The sequence below is a fragment of the Neophocaena asiaeorientalis genome, unplaced genomic scaffold, assembly GCF_003031525.2.
Source record: "Neophocaena asiaeorientalis asiaeorientalis breed wild unplaced genomic scaffold, Neophocaena_asiaeorientalis_V1.1 scaffold629, whole genome shotgun sequence".
Classification (NCBI taxonomy): domain Eukaryota; kingdom Metazoa; phylum Chordata; class Mammalia; order Artiodactyla; family Phocoenidae; genus Neophocaena; species Neophocaena asiaeorientalis.
Genome location: NW_020175468.1, coordinates 2,005,203 through 2,022,827, shown reverse-complemented (window position 1 = coordinate 2,022,827; position 17,625 = coordinate 2,005,203). Strand labels below are relative to the sequence as shown.

Genomic DNA, 17,625 nt, shown 5'->3' with positions numbered 1-17,625 from the left:
CCCCGTGGTCAGCCTGATGTGGCTGCAGCCTGGGCTGCGCTAGGGGAGGCGGGCAACTGGTTGGGGAGGTTGGTGGGAGCCAGAGAGGAGAGTCTGGATTTTCTCTCTCCTTTTTTTATTTTTTTAAAAATTTAATTAAATTACTATTTATTTTTACGGCTGCATCGGGTCTCAGTCACAGCACGCGGGGTATTTCGTTGCGGCACGCGGGCTTCTCTAGTTGTGCACGGGCTCCAGAGCGCGTGGGCTCTGTAGTTGGAGGCACTTGTGCGCAGCAGGTGTGGCACGCAGGTTTAGTTGCCCCGCAGCATGTTGGATCTTAGTTCGCCGACCAGGGGTCGAACCCGCGTCCCCTGCATTGGAAGGCAGATTCTTTACCACGGGACCACCAGGGGAGTCCCTGGATTTTCTCTTGAGGGCCTGGGGGAGCTTTGGAAGGGTTTTGAGCTTGGATGGGTTGGGGCAAACCAGTGTGCCAGACAGACAGACACAGCCCAGGCTGGCTTGTGCGTCGTGGGGGGAGCTTCAGGGAGGCTCTGGACCCCCAGAGAGCTGCTTCTGAGTTATCTCAATAGAGGAATCAAAAATTGATCAGCACTGGGAGGATGAGTGGGGAGCATCTCCTGAGGAAGGTAGCGGGGGGGATGGCCCACTAGGATGAGAGCACAGCTGGAGCAAAGGCTGGAAGGGGAAGCAACTGGTAGCTTTCAGGGACCCTGCATGGGCCAGTGTTGAGGTGACAAGTAGCCTTGGGGCGGGGAAGCGTCCTGGGGTGGCAGCAGGAAAAGGACACGGGGGGTCAGCCACTCAGGGTCTCAACCCTGGGAGAAAGGGGTTGGAGATGGCCCTGGGGGTTTCGCAGCTGGGGATCGGGGTCTTAATGTTGGGATGTCCCTTCTGGGGTATGTGGGGGACGGCTCCCCTAGCGGGCCCCTCAGACTCAGTTTCCCTACCCCCTCTGCCACAGCAAGGTGCTCGGGTCTTCGGGGCCCTGGGTCCCATTGGGCCCTCCTCGCCCGGGCTCGCCCTCGGGGGCCTGGCTGTGGGTGAGCACCGGCTCAGCAACAAGCTGCTGGCCTGGAGCGGCGTCCTCGAGTGGCAGGAGGTGAGCGTCCGCGTCAGGTCCCCTTGTGAGTCTGCGGGGGGCTGGGGGCTGGCCCCGGGGTCCCTTCTGCCCCTGCAGGTGGGGGCAGGCCTGGGCACCCGGGCTGTGTCCAGTGACCCCTCCGCTCCCACCACAGAAGCGCAGGCCCTACTCGGACTCCACGGCGAAGCTGAAGCGGGCCCTCCTTTAAGGCAGGTGGCAGGGTCCGGGTGACCTCTCCTGGGGGCATCCCTGTCCCTGGAGAGCAGAGGAGCCCAGCCAGCCACCCGGCCAAGCTGGAGCCACCCCCGGGCACGGGAGCGAAGGGAGGGGCCTGGGCCAGCCCTTCTGGGACCCAGGAGCTTGTTGGGGCCATAGCACATGGCAGGGACTTGGCATTTTGGGGTGGCCAGGAGGAAAGAGGGAGCCAGCAGTGGAGATGGTCTGCTGGGACTCAGTTTCCTCATCTGCGGTCCTGGGGCCACTAGGGAGGAGTGAGTAAAGCACTTGAGGCGGTGATTTGAGGGCGTTGTGAGTGCTAGTAAATGCAAGCTGGGGAGATTGTTAGAGTTGGGGATTCAGACACAGGACGCGGTGGGCGTGGTCCCTGCAAGCCTCTCAGGTCTGGGCCACAGCACCCACCTGTCTGGGCCCAGGCTTCAGCTGCTGCCCCCACCCCCCCAGGGCTCCAGCTGTGGGACGGCAGGTACTGGGAAAGGGTTGGGTTGAGGTGGGAGTAGGTCGTCTGCCTGGAGGACTCAGCTGTGGGGTCCTCTCCCTTTCCTGGTCCCCTTTGGGACAGACCACTCTCCAGCTCCTGGCTGCTGCCTCCGGGGGGCGCTGTGTGCTGCCCTTCGATGCCTGGGCGATCCCCTTTTTTTCTGGGTTGTGACTGGTGTGGGGTCTCTTGCCTGCCCGGTCACCCCTTCATTCAGCACCGTTTGCTTGGAGCCTGGGGTTCACAGGCTGCAGGGAAGGTGGACGTCAGCATGCGCCCTCCATGGCCTGTCCGGTTATGCTCCGGGAGGGCCGACCGCACGTGGGTCCAGGAAGGCCAGGGGTGGGGTCCCTGAGCCAGCGGACCCCGGGGCTGAGAACGCGCACGCCCCGCTGTCTAGACACCCCGGGTGGGGACGTCTGTGAGGCTCAGGCTCTCCCGCAGTCCCACCAAGGAGGCAGTAGCATCTTGCGTAATGAGCGTTTATGTGGCACTTACTCTGTGCGCCGTTGTTGGGCTGTTTTACACGGGGGGAAACTGAGGTCCAGAGGTGACCTGCCTTAGGTCACACAGCTAGGAGGTAGCAGAGCCAGGGTTACTCCCAGGCAGTCTGGTCCTGCGTTTGTGCTCTTAACCCCCGGGCCTGGTGGCCTCCGTCAGCGGGGCCCAGCAGCAGACGCCACAGGACAGGGATGACCTCGGGGCATGTGGGCGGCAGGTGGAGCCCTCTCAGGACCCTCACCCGGCACATGGGGCCCCGGCCCTGACCCCAGAGTCACGGTGGGGAGGGACACCAGGGTGCACGTTCACAGGCTCCCGGAACGACACGTTCTGGCTACACACCAGTCATTTAGGGTCTTTCTGTCCCGTGATGACGGCCCCCTCCCCCAGGCGGGCTGCATGCTCTTCCCCCACATCTCCCCCTGCGAGGTGCGTGTGCTGATGCTCCTGTACTCGTCCAAGAAGAAGATCTTCATGGGCCTCATCCCCTACGACCAGAGCGGCTTCGTCAACGCCATCCGGCAGGTCATCACCACCCGCAAACAGGTGTGCCCTTGGGCCCGGCCGCCACACGTGTCTGAGGCTTTGAAGGGTGAGGGGTCGAGGGGTCTGACAGGGTGGTTCCCGGCAGGAGGGGTGCCCATGGGGAGCAGGGAGGCGGATGGGCAGGCGGGCACACTCGTGGCAGGAGGGTGACCTCAAATCCTGGCTCGCGCCTTACCAGCTGTTCAGTGACCCCTTCACCCAAAAGTGTCCCCGTTTGTGCGGCAAGTTACACAGCCGCCCAGTTCTTAGAGGCAGACCCTGTGAGCCATGTCCCCCAGGCTGATGGCGGGGGCTTGGCCCAGGGCATGGGGGGGGTGCTGTGAGGGGCAGGGCCCGCTCTGGGGAATCCTCTGGGCCTGTGGGCAGACTGGAGGCCAGGCCGGGCCAGGCTGGGCCCTGGGGGCAGCAGGTAGATAAGCTTGGGACTGACGGACTGGGGGCGTGGAGGGGTCTAGGCAGCGTTCTCTGGGGAACTCTTGGGGCACCAGCCCACCTGTCTCCTCCCCAGGCAGTGGGACCTGGTGGCGTCGCGGGCCCCGTCCAGATGGTCAACAACAAGTTCCTGGCATGGAGTGGAGTCATGGAGTGGCAGGAGGTGAGTCCTGGGCGGGCCTGGGTGACCTCAGGACCAGGGCATCCTCCCACTCCTGACGGCTCCCCTCTTCTTACCCCCCAAAAGCCCAGGCCTGAGCCTAACAGTCGGTCTAAGAGGTGGCTGCCGTCGCACATCTACGTGAACCAAGGGGAGATCCTGTGAGTGCCGGGCAGGGGGCGGGGGCGGCATCTCGGTGAGGCCTGGCCTCCTGACCCTCGTCCCCGCATCCCTGCAGGAGGACCGAGCAGTGGCCACGGAAGCTGTACATGCAGCTCATCCCGCAGCAGCTGCTGGTGAGTGGGGAAGGGGGCACTCGGCTTGCCTCGACCTTGGGGCCCTGGGGGAGGCTGCCTGTCCAGCAAGTGGCGGTAGGCGGGGCGGGGCCTGCTGACGTGTGGGCATGAGGGGCGGCGGGGCCCTGGCGCCTGGCCCAGCCACCTTGGGGCCTCCCTGCAGACCACCCTGGTGCCGCTCTTCCGGAACTCCCGCCTGGTGCAGTTCCACTTCACCAAGGACCTGGAGACGCTGAAGAGCCTGTGCCGCATCATGGACAACGGCTTTGTGAGTGGGCTGGCGGGGCCCGGGGCTGGGCTGATGCTGGGACAGACAGAGCCAGAGCCGCTCGGTGTTTAAGAGCGGACGATTCCCCAAAACCGGCCGGGCGTGATGGTAGCCGTGGGGAGGTGTGTTGGCTCTGTGCCTGGACATTGGCTCCCCTGGGGCTCTGGGCCATCCCGACCCCATTTTACAGATGGGGAAACTGAGGCTCAGAGGCTGTGCCGGCAAGTGCTGGGTGGGAACTTGGACCAAGTCTGGTTCGGGCCCCCGGGGCTGTCCTCCCCTGCTCTGTCTGGGTTTACTTAGCTGAGGAGGCTGACGTCACCCCATGCGTCGACTCTGCTCCCAGGTTCTTACCTGCCGCCTTCCTCTTGCCCCTTTCCCCGGGGACAGGGTGGAAAACCTGAGGCTCCCAAAGGCCCTCATCAGGCACGGCAGGGCATCTGTCTGCCTCCAGCCGGAGCGAGCTCTGAAAGCCCCCGGTGCTCACCTGCTGGTGGGCCTTGGCCAGTTCTTCCCTCTCTGCGGGCCTCGGTCTCTCCACCTGTGAAGTGAGGAGCTTGGCCCTCGTGCTTCTGAAGCCTCAGCTGTCTGTGTCCGCTTTGTGGGTGTTTGCTGTACCAGGTCATAGCTGTCCTCGAATTAGCGTAACGTTTCTAAGTCAGCCGAAGGCGTCGTGGCTGTGCCACTGTACATTTGAGGGGCTGGTTACTGAAGAATTTAAAAGCAGGACTCCCTCAGGGAAATGAAGGCCTCGAGGACCACGGCCGGCGCTCCCTCGGCGCACTCGGGCTTCCCTCAGGCTGTTGGCCCGGGGGTGCTGTGAAGGGCTTCCTCCTCGATGCCTGTCACCACTGTCCCCTGCAGTGGCACACAGGCCCGAGGGCAGGCGTAACCCCTTCTGGCTCTGGGGGCCTGTGAGTCCTCGAGCTCTCAGCCTGGGTTTGCTCCCCTGTAAGATGGGGACGGTGACCCCTGGGCCCTAGAGAGAGGATCCTGTGAAAGGCGTCAGGGAGCGATTGGTGCCTGTCGGCACTGCAGTCGCTGTGACGCTGAGCCACGTCCCAAGCTGCGGTGACGGCGGCATCGCCGTGGATCAGCGCCGCCCAGCCTCCCCGCCCTCGGCTGGGCCGGGGGTTGCAGAGTGGACGGAGCCCTGGTGCCCGGCCTCCTGGGGCCAGATTGGCCCCTGGCGTTTCTCCCCCGCCGCGGCCCTCCTGCGTGGTCGCGGTCACGGCCGTGGCTGGCCCCGTGGGCATCCTGGGTGCTGGCTGGCCGGCGTGGGGGCCACAGTCTCGCTGGAGCTCGTCGGGCAGCCTCCTGGGCTCAGCTGTAGAGCCCGCTGGTCCTTGCGCGGGCACCTCTGGTGTCCTGTGGGAGTGTTGACAGGGCTGAGGACGGCGGCTGGGAAGGCCCGGCGTGCTCCCTGGTGCCGCCTGCCAGGGCGCTGACCCGTGCGGTTTGCGCCCGTGTCTCAATGGGGAGGAGCGTCTGCGCCGAGGGCCCGCCCGTGACACCGTGCTGCACCGCCAGGCGGGCTGCGTGCACTTTTCCTACAAGGCTTCGTGCGAGGTGCGCGTGCTGATGCTCCTGTACTCCTCCGAGAAGAAGATCTTCATCGGCCTCATCCCCCACGACCAGAGCAACTTCGTCAACGGCATCCGGCGCGTCATCGCCAACCAGCAGCAGGTCCTGCAGCGGAACCTGGAGCAGGAGCAGCAGCAGCGTGGGGTGAGCGCCGCGGCTCCCGGCCCCAGATCCCCCGCTGCCTCCTCCCTGGCTTCCTCCTGCACAGATGGGGGGGTAGGGGCCACCCCGCCGGGCTGGGCCTCTCCAGGAGCCACAGACGAGGCCCCGCCGAGACTGGTGAGTGGAAGCTGGGCCAAGGACAGGATGGACCCTGGGAACTGCCTGGGGTTCGGGAAGTAGTGTGACCCTGGCCTTGAGAAGACCAGAGCAGAGAGAGGCACGCGCATCCCCCGTGGTCCCAGGCCTCCTGGGAAACTCCAGCCCCGCTCCCCACCAGGCGGCGACAGGAGCAGGGGTTTCCAGTCAGGGGCAGGGAGGGCAGGGAGAGGCTCTTCTCGTGCCCGGGGCCCTGGAGCCTCACCTGTCCAGTCCCTCCCACTATGCCCCCTGCCCCCAGGTCAGATGCTTCTGAGCAGAGGCCTGTGGGGACTGCAACTGCCCAGTGAGATGGAGGACAGCGTCCTGAGATATCTCCAAGGACAGTCCCCACCCTTGTACGTTTCCCCAATAAAACCTTTTAAAAGCCCTTTGGCCACTGTGCTCTGTCCAGACACTCTGGCTCTGGAGAGGCCAGGCCCCTCCCAACAGCAGCTGTCCTCAGACCCGAGTGCCGTCCCCAGGGACTGATGGCTGGGCCCACCCCCGAGTGTGGACAGGGCTGAGGCCTGGGAGTGTGCATTTCTACCATTCGCAGGAGAGGGGTCACCTCTGAGATCACTGTCACCTGAGCCAGGAGGGGAAGCTGCAGTTCACGGAGCTGCCAGGTCTGCAAGGTGCTTGCTGGGCCGTGTCTTCCAGAGTCTTTCCACAGCTGGCCGGCTGCTCCTGGGGTCCAGCCCCCGACTCCCGGCGTTGCCAGGCTGCCCTCCTTGCCCTGTGGGTTCCACAAGCCTCACTTAGCTGGAAGCAAACACAAGGCAATGCCAGGCCGGTTCCAGTCCTCTGGCACTGGTGGCATGCGGCAGGCCTGGCTGGGCTCTCAGGCGCCCCTCGCGGCTGCAGGTCCAGGCCATAGCCCTGGGGTTCAAGTCCAGCACGCAGAGCACCTCATTTCTCACGGAACCGGAGCGCCAACTCTTGGCCTCGGGTCAGTCTTGCTAAGACTCTGGGCTTGCTCTGCAGCTGGCAGCTGCGTGCAGCGAACTCCACTCGGGCCCTGCCAGCCAGGATGCCCTGGCGCCCATCTGGAGCGCCAGCAGCCGCAGGCTGGAGAAGCCAAAACCCCCGTCCACGAGAGGCACTTGTCCCCAAGGTGGGCTGAGGGTTTAGTTTGAGGCAAAGTTGCCAGCAGTGCCTTCCTGGGAGACCAGGCCGGTGGGTCTGTGCTCCCAGCCCGGCTGGGAGCAAAATGCTGGTCAAACATGAAGAAAAACAGCATTTATTGTGGGGTGGGGAGCAGGTGGGGGTGGGCGTTGGCTCAGCCCTCTGAGAACTGGCGGTACAGCCGCTCGAGCTGCGGCGCCACGTGGATCCGGAACGGGATCTCCAGGACGGCAGAGAAGCCTTCGGCCAGTGTGGGGGCCTCGAGCTGCTTCCTGGCGGCAGAGGGTGGGGGGTGGAGGTGAGGCCCAATGTACAGGCTCAACCTGGCGGCCCTCCCGGCCCGCGGCGCCTACCTGTAGCCGTAAATGACGATGTCGGTCACTCGGGTTCGTGTTGTCAATCACGACCCGTTTCCTTTGCTTCAGGGCCACCTCGCACGTGGTCACGCAGCGCTGCCACGAGCCCAGAGTGTCCTGGGGGACCCAGAAAGAGGCCAGGGATGGGGGCCAGGAGACCCAGGGGGACAGAGAACCAGAGAGGAAGACCCAGAGACAGAGGATTAGGGATCCAGGGTAGGGGAGAAAGGCAGGGAGAGGGGGGCAGGGACCTGGAGAGAGGACCTGGGGGCAGGGGGCAGAACCGGGAAGAGAAGGACAGATTTGCGGGGAGCAGAGACCTAGAAGACAGCTCTTGGGGGTGGGGCTGGAGGGGCTGCGGATGAGGTCCTACCCTGTTCACGTGGACGTATCCGGCCGACACGAGATGCTCCTGGATGAAGGTGGACTTCCCAGCTGTGAAGGGTGCAGCATTAGTGGGGGCCTGAGAAGTCGGAGCAGAGCTGGGGCTTTTGAGGGGCAGGAGTCTCACCCCCAGGAAATCCCACGGCGACAACCACCTCGGGGTCTGAGCTTAAGAGGGAGCTGGACTCAGGGAGGCAGAGAGGCCCAGAGCAGGAGACGGTCCTCTGGGAGGGGCAGACACGATGAGCGAGACGCCCTCCCCATCCCTGCATGTCCCCCACTCTGCCCCCAGCCCGCCCCTCGGGCCTCACCGGGTCAAAGGCTGGGAGCTCGAAGCGGGCCATGGGCCATTTCAGAAAGAACTCCTCTGGCGTGGCGAAGGGCAGGCCCAGGTTGAGGGCAAACTGGGGGCAAGGGCACACATCAGACTGGGTAGTGGCTGGGCTGGGGGGTGGGGTGGGCAGGGACAGGGTAGAGCGGGCCTCACCAGGCGGTCAGCGCAAGAGAAGTCTTTCTTCTTGCGCCCAGGGGCCCAGTTGGCTGGGCGTCCAGCTGCATCTGGAACACATGGAGGATACAAACCCGTCTCCACCAGGAACCTTGGGGACAGGGGTCCCCAGCCTACCTGCATCAGCCCTGCGGACCCACACATTTCCCCACCCCCAGGCCCTTACCTCCCACAAAGACGCTGTCCCCGATGGAGATGGGCACGCCCTGGTTGGCCTGGGGAGGGACAGGTGATAGACAACAGGCAGTAAAGAACCTATTCACACATCTGTCCCCCCAGGGCACTAATGCTCAGCTTGGTCTGTGCTCCACATGAGGCCTATCTCTAACCTCTCATGCTCCACACCCAATCCATCAGTGAATCCTGTCGGCCCCGCCCTCCGGCCACTTCTCACCCCTTTTGCCCGCACCACCAACTCGATCCTGGCCACCAGCACGTCTTTAGAATATTCGGTCACTCCTTTCGGGTCTCCCGGCTTCCACTTTCGCCCGTCTGTTCCCCAAACGGCCGCCAGAGGGCGCAAGTTCCCACTTACCGCGGCTCCGGACGCTCTCCTCCCAATCCTCTCGGTGGCCACCTCGCTGTGGCCCACGAAGCCTGAGAGCCTGACCCCTGCTCTCTGACCTCATACCCCTCACTTTCCCCCTCACCCGCTCAGGTACAGCCACACGGGTCTCCTCACTGCCCATGAGCACACCAGGCTCGGTCCCACCTCAGGACCCTTGCACTTGGCGTTACTCCTACCTGGACCACTCTTCCCTCAGATACACACATGGCTCCCTCCCTCAGCAGCTTTATATCTTTACTCAAGGGCACCTCAGAGAGGATTTCGCTGAGCTCCGTAGATAAAGCAACACCCTGCCTTATCCTCACTCTGCTATTCTACATATCTGTCAATGCATTTACAGTCTGCACCTTCCCTGATCTGGCAGCAGGCAGGTTTGTCTTGTTCACTGATATTTTCAGCTCAAGAAGCTGTTGAACTTCAGAACAAACGCACACCCAAACGAATGAATGGATCCATGAGCGACTTCTCTCTCCACCATTGTTTTTCACAGTTTGTGAGCACCGGCCTCACATATCAACACTAGGACACGATAGCAAAGGAACTGAGAAGGCCAGGCTAGGGTAGGGGATGAGAGAAAGGTCATGCACCAGAGACCCAGAGTGGGGAGGCAGGGCAGAGAGCAAGGGGCCGCAGAGGGAGGAGAGCCACTGGGAGTCCGAAGCTCACCTGCCCCTGCAGGTGGTCCCACATGCCGATCACCGGCTTCCGGTACAAGCCTGCGTGCGTGGCCACCAGGACCTGTGGGTGGGGCAGAGGTTAGACACCATCCTTGGCTCCTCCTCCAGCACCCAGAGTCCTTCAAGGGCACATGGGTCCCAAGGATGATGCTACCCCGACCCTCACCAATCCAAGGAGAGCGCCTGGTGCCCTGGAACTTGCCACTTACAATGGGTTTGTCAGCATAACCCCACCTGGGGCCCACACCCCACTCACCCAGGGTCTCTGTTCCCCCCACCTCTCCAACTGGCTCACCATGTCATACCTTCTCCCTGGGTCTCTGTTCCCTCCTCTGTCCCATCTCACTGTCTCTGTTCCCCTCTCTCTGGGTCCCTGTGCCTGCCCCCCTCACCTACCAGGTTCTCCCGCCACCGCCCCCGTCTCAGAGTCTCTGTCCCTCCACATAGCCCTTCAGCCTCCCTTACAGCCATACCTGAAAGGGGACCCCCAGCTTCTCCACCACAGCCTCCACCTTGGCCTTGAACTCCTCCGCTGGCAGCTTCCCGCGTCCAATGCCCATCTGGTTGGTGAAGATCACCAGCTGGGAAGCGGACAGGTGTCAGCCAGTGCCCTCCTCATCAGGCCCGGACCTGCCCTGTGAACCCGCCACCATGCGCGCACGCGCACACATACCTTGTAACCCTCGGCGGCCAGTTCCCGGAGCTTCTGTGGAATCTCTCGGTACAAGATCCTAGGGCGGGCGTGGAAGAGCAACGTGACGTGGGGCCCGGAGTGCACCTCACCCACCCCCTCCTCCTGTCTCTTATCACCTCCAGTCACTGGGGCCAGTGGGAAAGACCTTCCCAGAACGTGTGGTGATGAGGGTCCCATCCAGATCAAAACCGGCCACCTGGCGTTACCCAGAAAAGAGGAAGAACGGCACTGTTACACCTCTGATCCCCCTCACTCACAGGCTGGTTCACATCAACCCTGCAAGCTGGGGACTATTACCACCCACCCCTTACAGATGAAGAAACTGAGTCACAGCGGGCCTACGCATCCTATGTAAGGACAAGGCACAGCAAAGATGTATCTCGGACACTGAGTTCAGAGAGTGAAATCTTCACTCTACTATCTCCTATTCCTCCGGAGCCCCTCAGTATTCCAATCTTTAAAATGGGTTTCATATCCGACCCAGCCTCTTCCCCTGGCCTTTTTCACCTCGGACGGCTAAGAGCCATGAAAATCCGAACAGGAGCTAAGTTTTGTTTGGGTGTTAACTGCATATAAGGGGCTGTGCTCCCTCAGTGCTCAGCTTGGGCCTCACCTTGCCCCGGGGCTTCACACCAGGTGCTGTGAACACTAGCAGCTTCTGGAAGCTCTCCCAGCCAGGGGATGACTTCCTTATCCGCTTTTTCTGCTGTTCATCCTCCTCCTCCTCCTGGGCCACAGGAGGGGTGCCTGGTGGAGTGTCTGGCTGGGATTCTGGCGTGTGAGCCTCTTCCCAGCGCAGGGTCAGCGGGTGGAGGCCATTGACCAAATACAGCGTGTCCCCCACCCCCAGAGAACCCTCCAACCCTGTTCTCAGCTCCTGAGTCCCGGCAGTTGAGGGGTTAACTCCCAGCTGTAGAGAGAGAGGGAGGACTGGAACTGGCTCCACCCCCAGCGGCAACCTTCTCCAATCAAATAACCCGGAAAAAGACTCGCCTTTCTCCACCAGCCAATCAGACCACTAAGTCCCGCCTCCTCACCTTCTACCACCAATCAGGGCTCTGGGAAGGTTATAGGCATCCAGTCTTACCCAATTTAAATAGGTATGGATGTTTACCCCATTGAAACAGGTACACCTGTTCCCCTCCCAGAATCAGATTTTCCCAATTGGGCCTGTTCCCCACTGGGTAGCGATTCTCCACACCCCCCACCCCCACTCCACCCCCAGGCCCCTTGCTAACGAACTGGTACCTGTTTCACTGCCACCGTCCGAGTCTCAGGGTCAGCGACCAGCTCCACTGAGGGTTGAGGGGGTGGAGTCAGGATTTGAATCCTTGTGTGACTGCTTCCCTCCTTACTGGGGAGCATGGCCAGCTTCAGACCACAGTATGGGGCTACAGCACCCATCCGGCAGGAGGAATCAGTTTATTTCTAAGTAGAATTGGCTCACTCCTTGACATGCAGTACCCAGATAAAGGCCTTAACGACTGCCTGTGTCACTGGTCCTCGCCTAGGGGCAGGGCAGGTATTTTTCCGTATAGAATTGGCTTCTCCTTGACAACGCAGACCTTGGCAAGATGCAGGTTCTGGGCTTGGCCCTCTACCACCCATCTCTGCTTAGCAATATGCACTTTTCTCCATAGGATCGGCTCTCTCCTTGACAAGGGTCGTGGCCTGATTCAAGCCTTCCCGGTGGCCTGTGAGTATCCTCTGCCCAGTGACAAAGTGTCTCGGGATTGACTCCATCCGCTCCCGCCCAAGGTGTCTGGCTAGTTCCAGGTCAGGCACAACCTTTTTCTTCCTGTGCTCCCCACATGCCACCTACCAACTTCAGGACTGGTTGCACCACGCAATTCCTGGACTACCTTTCCCATTGACTGTGTTCCCGCTCCTGAAGCGGACCACACCCCCTCCAGCTCAGGCTCCTCCCTGCCCACCTTGGTTTCTGGAGCACTTCCGGTCGGTAACCTGCGTCAAGGGTCCTCGGCCCAGCACCAGGGCTTGCCCACCCAAGGGCAGGAAGATGGGAGGCGCTCCCCCAGGGGGGCTCTCCAGCCACAGGCGGCCCTGGGCCTCCACCCTGGCCATCCTGGGAGCCGGCCTAAAGGAAAGTAGGTAAATAGGTTTGAGTGGCAGCCCTCAGTTGCTAAAGGAAGTCCCGCCTCCTCTCGCCCTCTACACCAGGAATTCCCTTCATCAGCTAAAGGCTCCGGAAATCCCACCCACTCGTCGGCCTGGGGCTCGCGCCGTTTCCCAGGCGACGACGCCCCACTCCTTCCCTCCGGGACCCCGGACTCCAACTTCCCACGGCAAAGGCCGAGAAACTCTCGCGCACTCGCTTCGGCCCCACGCTCACCCTTGCCCGCCGCTTGGCTCACTCGCCGCTTCCGACCAGGGAGGGCCTGCCGGAGACGCTCTGCTCGCAACTCGGCCGGCTGCTACCTCCGTTTCTCCGCGGACGGAAATGGCTCGTCCTACCAAAGTGGGCGGGGCATTGGCTCCGCCTGGCTATAAGCCCCGCCCCTTCCCAGACACGGTGCTCCTAAGGTCCCTCCGCTGTTCTGACCTTCATCTCTCCTGATGCAGTATGAGACGCAGGCCAGTAGGGGGGGTAGATTCCCTGTTCACACATTTTTTCCTCTTTCCACGTTGAACTCTAATTTTCATTCTCTTTGCCGGAGACAGTTTTAGCGGGAGGAGATTCTCCTTACGATTATTGTCAGTCGAAGAAACCCCGCCCCGACAGCAACCCTACCCTGGATGCTGCAGTTTTCTCATCTACAGTGTGGGGATAATCGTTTCCACTTTGTGGGGTTACTAGGAGGATTAAATGAGTTAGTACATGTAAATAACTTATAAAAGTGTCTAGGTGATAGTTTGCCCTAAGTTTTGTCTGTTGTTAGCATTCCATTGGTGGTGGTCTGATGGGACATGGGGATTCCGCGTTTACATCTTCGGACCAGGAGCCATTTGTTCTCTAACCTCCAGCTGTCTTAGGTTAGTCAGAAAACTCCCGGCCTCAGCTGGAGGTTCCTGGCTTTCCTGGGCACTATGTGGGCTCAGGAGACTGACTCATTAAACTATTCCGATCCCAACACTCAAAGCCCTGAAGATTGGGACTCCACGATCATACGAGGAAGGAATGGAATCCTTCCTCCCACCCCATGAACCTCTCTTTTCTTGTCCGTAAAATGGGGACGAGTCCAATTCCCAGCGTTGCACTGAGAAGCAATGAGACGCTGCTAATTTGGCTTCAGAAAATGTTAAACGAATACCCACAACACACCTCAGACTCATTTGTCAGAGGTAAAACTCTTTAATCTCAGAGCGCCCCTCCCAACTCCCGATCCCGACCCCCCACTCTCTCCCCCACACCAGGGCCGGAGAGTGAGGCCCCCTGCCCCCCACCTTGGGTGGACGAGGGCCCTTTAAGGCACCTGTGGGGGTGGGGGGAGAGGGGCGGGAGCTGGTAACGTCCTGGATGCAAGGACGGGTTTGATTGGCAGGCTGTTGTGGGATGGAACCAATGAGAGGGTGTCAGACGCAGGAACAGGATCGGGCCATCCCTGAGGGGGCCAGAGGGACAATTGTCAGGACTTCGGCAAAAGACGACCCCAGCCCCAGTAGTGTAAAGAACGTAAATTTAAGGCCACAGGCCAATCCTGGGCACAGGAAGAGGGTTGGCCACGCCCCCAGAAGTGGAGCCAATCAGGTGGGGGAACTCAGGAAGGGTGATGGCTCTCTCGGGAGATTGGTCAAGCCCTTTACAGTGTTCGAGCCAATCAAGTGAAGGAGCTGCCCATTCACCGTGCTGAAGTCGAGGGCCACTACCCAATCCTGGAGCTTGACTGTGCTCTTTCAGGAATGGAGCCAATGCCGTGCGAGCAAAGCCCTTGTTGCTAGGCAGAAAACGACGAAGTCGGCCAACTAGCCACGTCCCGATCGGGGAGCGAGACAATCCCTTAATAGAAAGAATCTGTCGCTGGGCAGAGAGAAAACAGACCCAATCGGGAAACTGCACAGGCATCGCTCATCCGCGCGGGAGCGGTCGTGGGCTGGAAAGGCGGCGGGGGTTGGCAGGGGCTGGTCAATCCTGGTGGCCCGGGAGGCCGGTCCCGGATCTGACTCGGATTGGCGGGCCCCGGGGGCGGGGCAGGGTGTAGTGTGGGGGTGGGGCGGACGCCGGGCCGGGAAGCTCCCTGGACCTCAGTATTTCCGCTTCAGCTTCTGGAAGTCGCTGGTGTTGAGCCGTGGCCGCGGCAGGTCCCCGAAGACCTGAGTGTCCTCGGCCTCCCGCAACACCAGCGCGCGCATGCTCGCCGCGATACGGTCCAGGTCCGGCGAGGAGGGCTGCGGGAACGGCGATACGGCCGGGGTCAGAGCCTACACCCTGGGCTCCAGGTCCTCTCCTAGCACTTTTGCCCCTGCGATGCTTACGGCCAGGAAGGCCCTTCACCCTGTCCTGCTCCATTTAGGGCTCTGCCACCCAACTCAAAACACCACCTCCTCAAAGAGCCTTCCTGCCCCTCTCCTCCCCCCCATTCTCCGCCTCCTATGTGCACACACAAAGGCCTGTCTCACCGCCGTCCTTCCACATAGTGGAAGTGCTGCCTGTCTGCTGACCATCACGGCTGTGTGCACCCAGAGGGTCCACGTCTAAGGATCCGGGTTCGGGATTCAGTCAGGTTCTAATCAGGCTTCTGCCACCCACTAGCTGTCAACAGGGATTTTACCTCCTTAGGTTTCAGTCTCCCCTCGGAAAAACGGGGCTGATAACAGGCTCTGAGATAATCAGCACAGTGATTGCTAAAGAAGGGTGAACGACCATGTCACCAGCGCTGTAGAGAAAGGAGCCCTCTCACTGTCAGTCTCCACTGAGGAGGGGACCTGTCATTCTGCCTGCAGCCCCAGCACCTAGCACTACCTCCCTTAAGGCCCCTGTCACCCTGAGCTGGGCCTAACGCCCAGTGGAATGGGAGAGGCCACGAACAGAAGCTGGACCCGGGTCCTCTCAGAGGCCAGCTCAGGACCCAGCACTCAGGCCTCAAAGGTTCAGTTAATTAACTGTGTTTCCACCAGTGATAAACAAGGACAGCAGCAGCTGATGGACCCTGTTAGTCTATAAATGAGGACACTGTGAGGTGTCATAGGGAGGGGGAAACATGGGATGCAAGGCCTCCTCCCTGCAAGTCCATAGCTCTTTTCCAGAAGTAAGCTAGGTTCCAATCCCAGCGCTGCCCCTTACGGGCTGAGTTTCAGGAAGTCATGTGTATTCTCAGTGCCTCAGTTTCCCCTCTGCTTCAGGGAGCTTTAGTGATGAGAGATAAGGACCCACCCAGGCCAGCCCAGGAACTCCATGTGTAGGACAGTGTGGGAGGGAGGAACAGAGGACAAGGGAGGTGGCACAAATTCCAGGAGGGGCCAGGAATATGTGGGGTGAGGGTGGAAGGTGATCTGACCCCTCTGAGCCTCAGTTTCCCAATCTGGAGGGGATACTAAAATACATGTGCCCTGCGCAGACCACGTATTCTATAAACGGTACTGTTCCTGGAAATTAGAGGCTGCTTTCTCTACAAGGCACTGGGGCACATTACAAGGCTGTGATAGTTAAAACTGCAGCACTCTAGCCCAAGAGCCAGCCTTATGAGTAGGAGGGGAGGATCAATCCTGAGAAACATGGCATCCACGTCCGAGGGCTTCCTGGAGAAGAGAGCTCTGAGCCCTTCCTGACACCCTCCTCCCCACCTCCCATTTGCCCCTCACCGGCCCATTCTCCTCATCAGATGACCGAGCTTCTGTCCTCTTCTCCTTGAAGGCCCAGACGGGCACGGACACGGGCAGGGACTTGGCGTACTGCTGTGTGGGCAGGGCTGAGGCTGGGGGCACTGAGTAGGCTGGGGGCCCAGCGGGGGTCTCCTCGCTCAGGCTGCCATCTGGGAGAGAAGGTGGACTTCAGCCTCTGTCTTCAGCTGCCTTCCTCCCAGCTCCCCACCCCCCTCTCCAGGGATGGGGACAGCCTGTGACACTCACCATCCGTGCTCTCAGGGTCTGACTCGCAGAAGGGGGGCAGGTCCTGGAGCGTGGTATCCTCATCCATCACAAAGAGTCCTGTGGATGGCATTAGAGGCCCAGACCAGTTGAGTCCCGCTGGACTCCATGCGCTCTAGAGTCCGGCCACTGCCACCGCCTCTCTGTTCCCTGCACTGGCCAGGCCCTTGCAAGCCTCGGGGCTTCCGGAATAATTATTCCCTCTGCCATGAACACCTTTCCCCTGGTTATCTGACTGGCCTTCGGCAGAAATAAATCCAGTTTCTCTCTATCTGGTACATCCCCAGGTGAAAGCAACTGGCTGGACGAACATGAAATCTGTAAGATCTGTTTGGGATGAACCGACTCAAAATACAGGCTGAGAGAAATATGAGATGATTATGATCCCTGTTTGACAAACGGGGACCTGGAGGCACAGAGAGATTAACTCACTTGCGCTTAGTCCCAAATCCAGTAAGTGGTGTCACCAGGATTTGAACCCAGGCCACCTGGCTCCAGAGTCTGTGCCCTTAACCCTATGAGGGTTTCTCCAGCAACAGTGAGGAAGTCAGCCGTTGATAGTAACAGTAACAAATGAGTAACTACTTATTGAGTCCCCCACCCACCCACTGCCGGAGAACTCCTACTCACTCTTCAAAGCCCTAATGTTACAGCGCAGTCTCTGGGAAGCATCCAACCTCCACGTTTCCCCCAATGCAGCCAGTTGCTTCTTCAGCTGTTGCTTGTACCCTTGACTCCTCTTTAACTCCTGTCTTTGCTCTCACAGGCATTAGGCACCCCAGATTTGGAAACAATTCTGTTCTACTCGTGCTCCTGGCTCAGGAGGCTCCCTCCCCCGCCATGGCCTCCACAGGGCACTGCTTCATGTCAGGACTCCAATTCCTTGGCCAGACCCAGAGTCCCTAGAGAAAAGACCCCAAGTTGGCTTTCTCTGTGCCCAGCGTCTCCCAGCACAGAGCTGGCTCTCAGACATGATGGAAGGAAACTGAAGCTCAGAGAAGAGAAATGACTTGCTCAAGGTCACAGAGTGAGTCACAGGCAAGCCTGCAGCTTCCATGAACATTAGGGCTCAGAGACAGGCCAGCTGTACCCCTCCAGAAAAACCCACTGAGGAGGCAACTTACCAGGAACCCCCCCCCGGCCCCTGCCCCTGTCCTTCTCACCTCCATTATCGCTGACACCCAGCCGCTCCCCAGAGGTCTCTGTCTCCGTTGGCTCGTCCTCATCCTCCTCATCTTCCTCCCTGGCCAGGGTAGGCCGAGGTGGGCTCCGTGCAGGGCTGGGCGGCTGTGGTGCTGGTGGGGGCATGGGGGGCCGGGCGGCGGCGGCTGCCCGGTGGGCCAGGGCGATGTCGTGGAGGCAGCGGCGGGCAGCCTCGG

The 17,625-nt window shown here is 60.8% G+C and overlaps 3 protein-coding genes across 5 annotated transcripts in view; 1 reads left to right on the top strand and 2 right to left on the bottom strand.

Moving 5' to 3' along the window:
* Window positions 1–1,313: 1,313 nt before the first annotated feature.
* PTOV1 (PTOV1 extended AT-hook containing adaptor protein) lies at window positions 1,314–6,277 on the top strand. 3 transcript variants are annotated; one of them, XM_024768786.1, is made up of 8 exons: window positions 1,323–2,849; window positions 3,358–3,444; window positions 3,529–3,602; window positions 3,680–3,737; window positions 3,901–4,005; window positions 5,536–5,733; window positions 5,798–5,868; window positions 6,149–6,277. In XM_024768786.1, the coding sequence occupies exons 1-7, from the start codon at window positions 2,508–2,510 to the stop codon at window positions 5,807–5,809; spliced, it is 876 nt and encodes a 291-aa protein (XP_024624554.1). In that variant the 5' UTR covers window positions 1,323–2,507; the 3' UTR covers window positions 5,810–5,868; window positions 6,149–6,277. The 3 variants fall into 3 exon arrangements, with proteins under 3 accessions (XP_024624553.1, XP_024624552.1, XP_024624554.1); XM_024768784.1 differs by having other exon boundaries at window positions 1,315–2,849; window positions 3,358–3,602; XM_024768785.1 differs by having other exon boundaries at window positions 1,314–2,849; window positions 3,358–3,602; window positions 5,798–6,277.
* An 836-nt stretch (window positions 6,278–7,113) lies between these two features.
* PNKP (polynucleotide kinase 3'-phosphatase) lies at window positions 7,114–12,675 on the bottom strand. Its single transcript, XM_024768783.1, is given in 15 exon segments — window positions 7,114–7,354; window positions 7,356–7,487; window positions 7,744–7,805; window positions 7,882–7,978; window positions 8,066–8,158; window positions 8,242–8,312; window positions 8,429–8,477; window positions 9,497–9,568; window positions 9,981–10,088; window positions 10,181–10,238; window positions 10,318–10,397; window positions 10,815–11,111; window positions 11,450–11,496; window positions 12,136–12,299; window positions 12,555–12,675. Coding segments are annotated over 14 exon segments (1,503 nt in total). The 5' UTR covers window positions 12,287–12,299; window positions 12,555–12,675; the 3' UTR covers window positions 7,114–7,168.
* Window positions 12,676–13,518: 843 nt separating this feature from the next.
* The window catches only part of AKT1S1 (AKT1 substrate 1), a 7,704-nt gene continuing 3,597 nt past the window's right edge, over window positions 13,519–17,625 (bottom strand). The window contains exons 3-6 of the mRNA XM_024768792.1: window positions 17,410–17,625; window positions 16,229–16,306; window positions 15,962–16,131; window positions 13,519–14,548 (exon numbers count right to left, since the gene is read on the bottom strand). The exon at window positions 17,410–17,625 is cut by the window's right edge and continues 5 nt beyond it. Of these exons, the coding sequence (XP_024624560.1) occupies window positions 14,405–14,548; window positions 15,962–16,131; window positions 16,229–16,306; window positions 17,410–17,625 (608 nt within the window). The 3' untranslated portion in view covers window positions 13,519–14,404. The remainder of the gene's footprint in view (window positions 14,549–15,961; window positions 16,132–16,228; window positions 16,307–17,409) is intronic.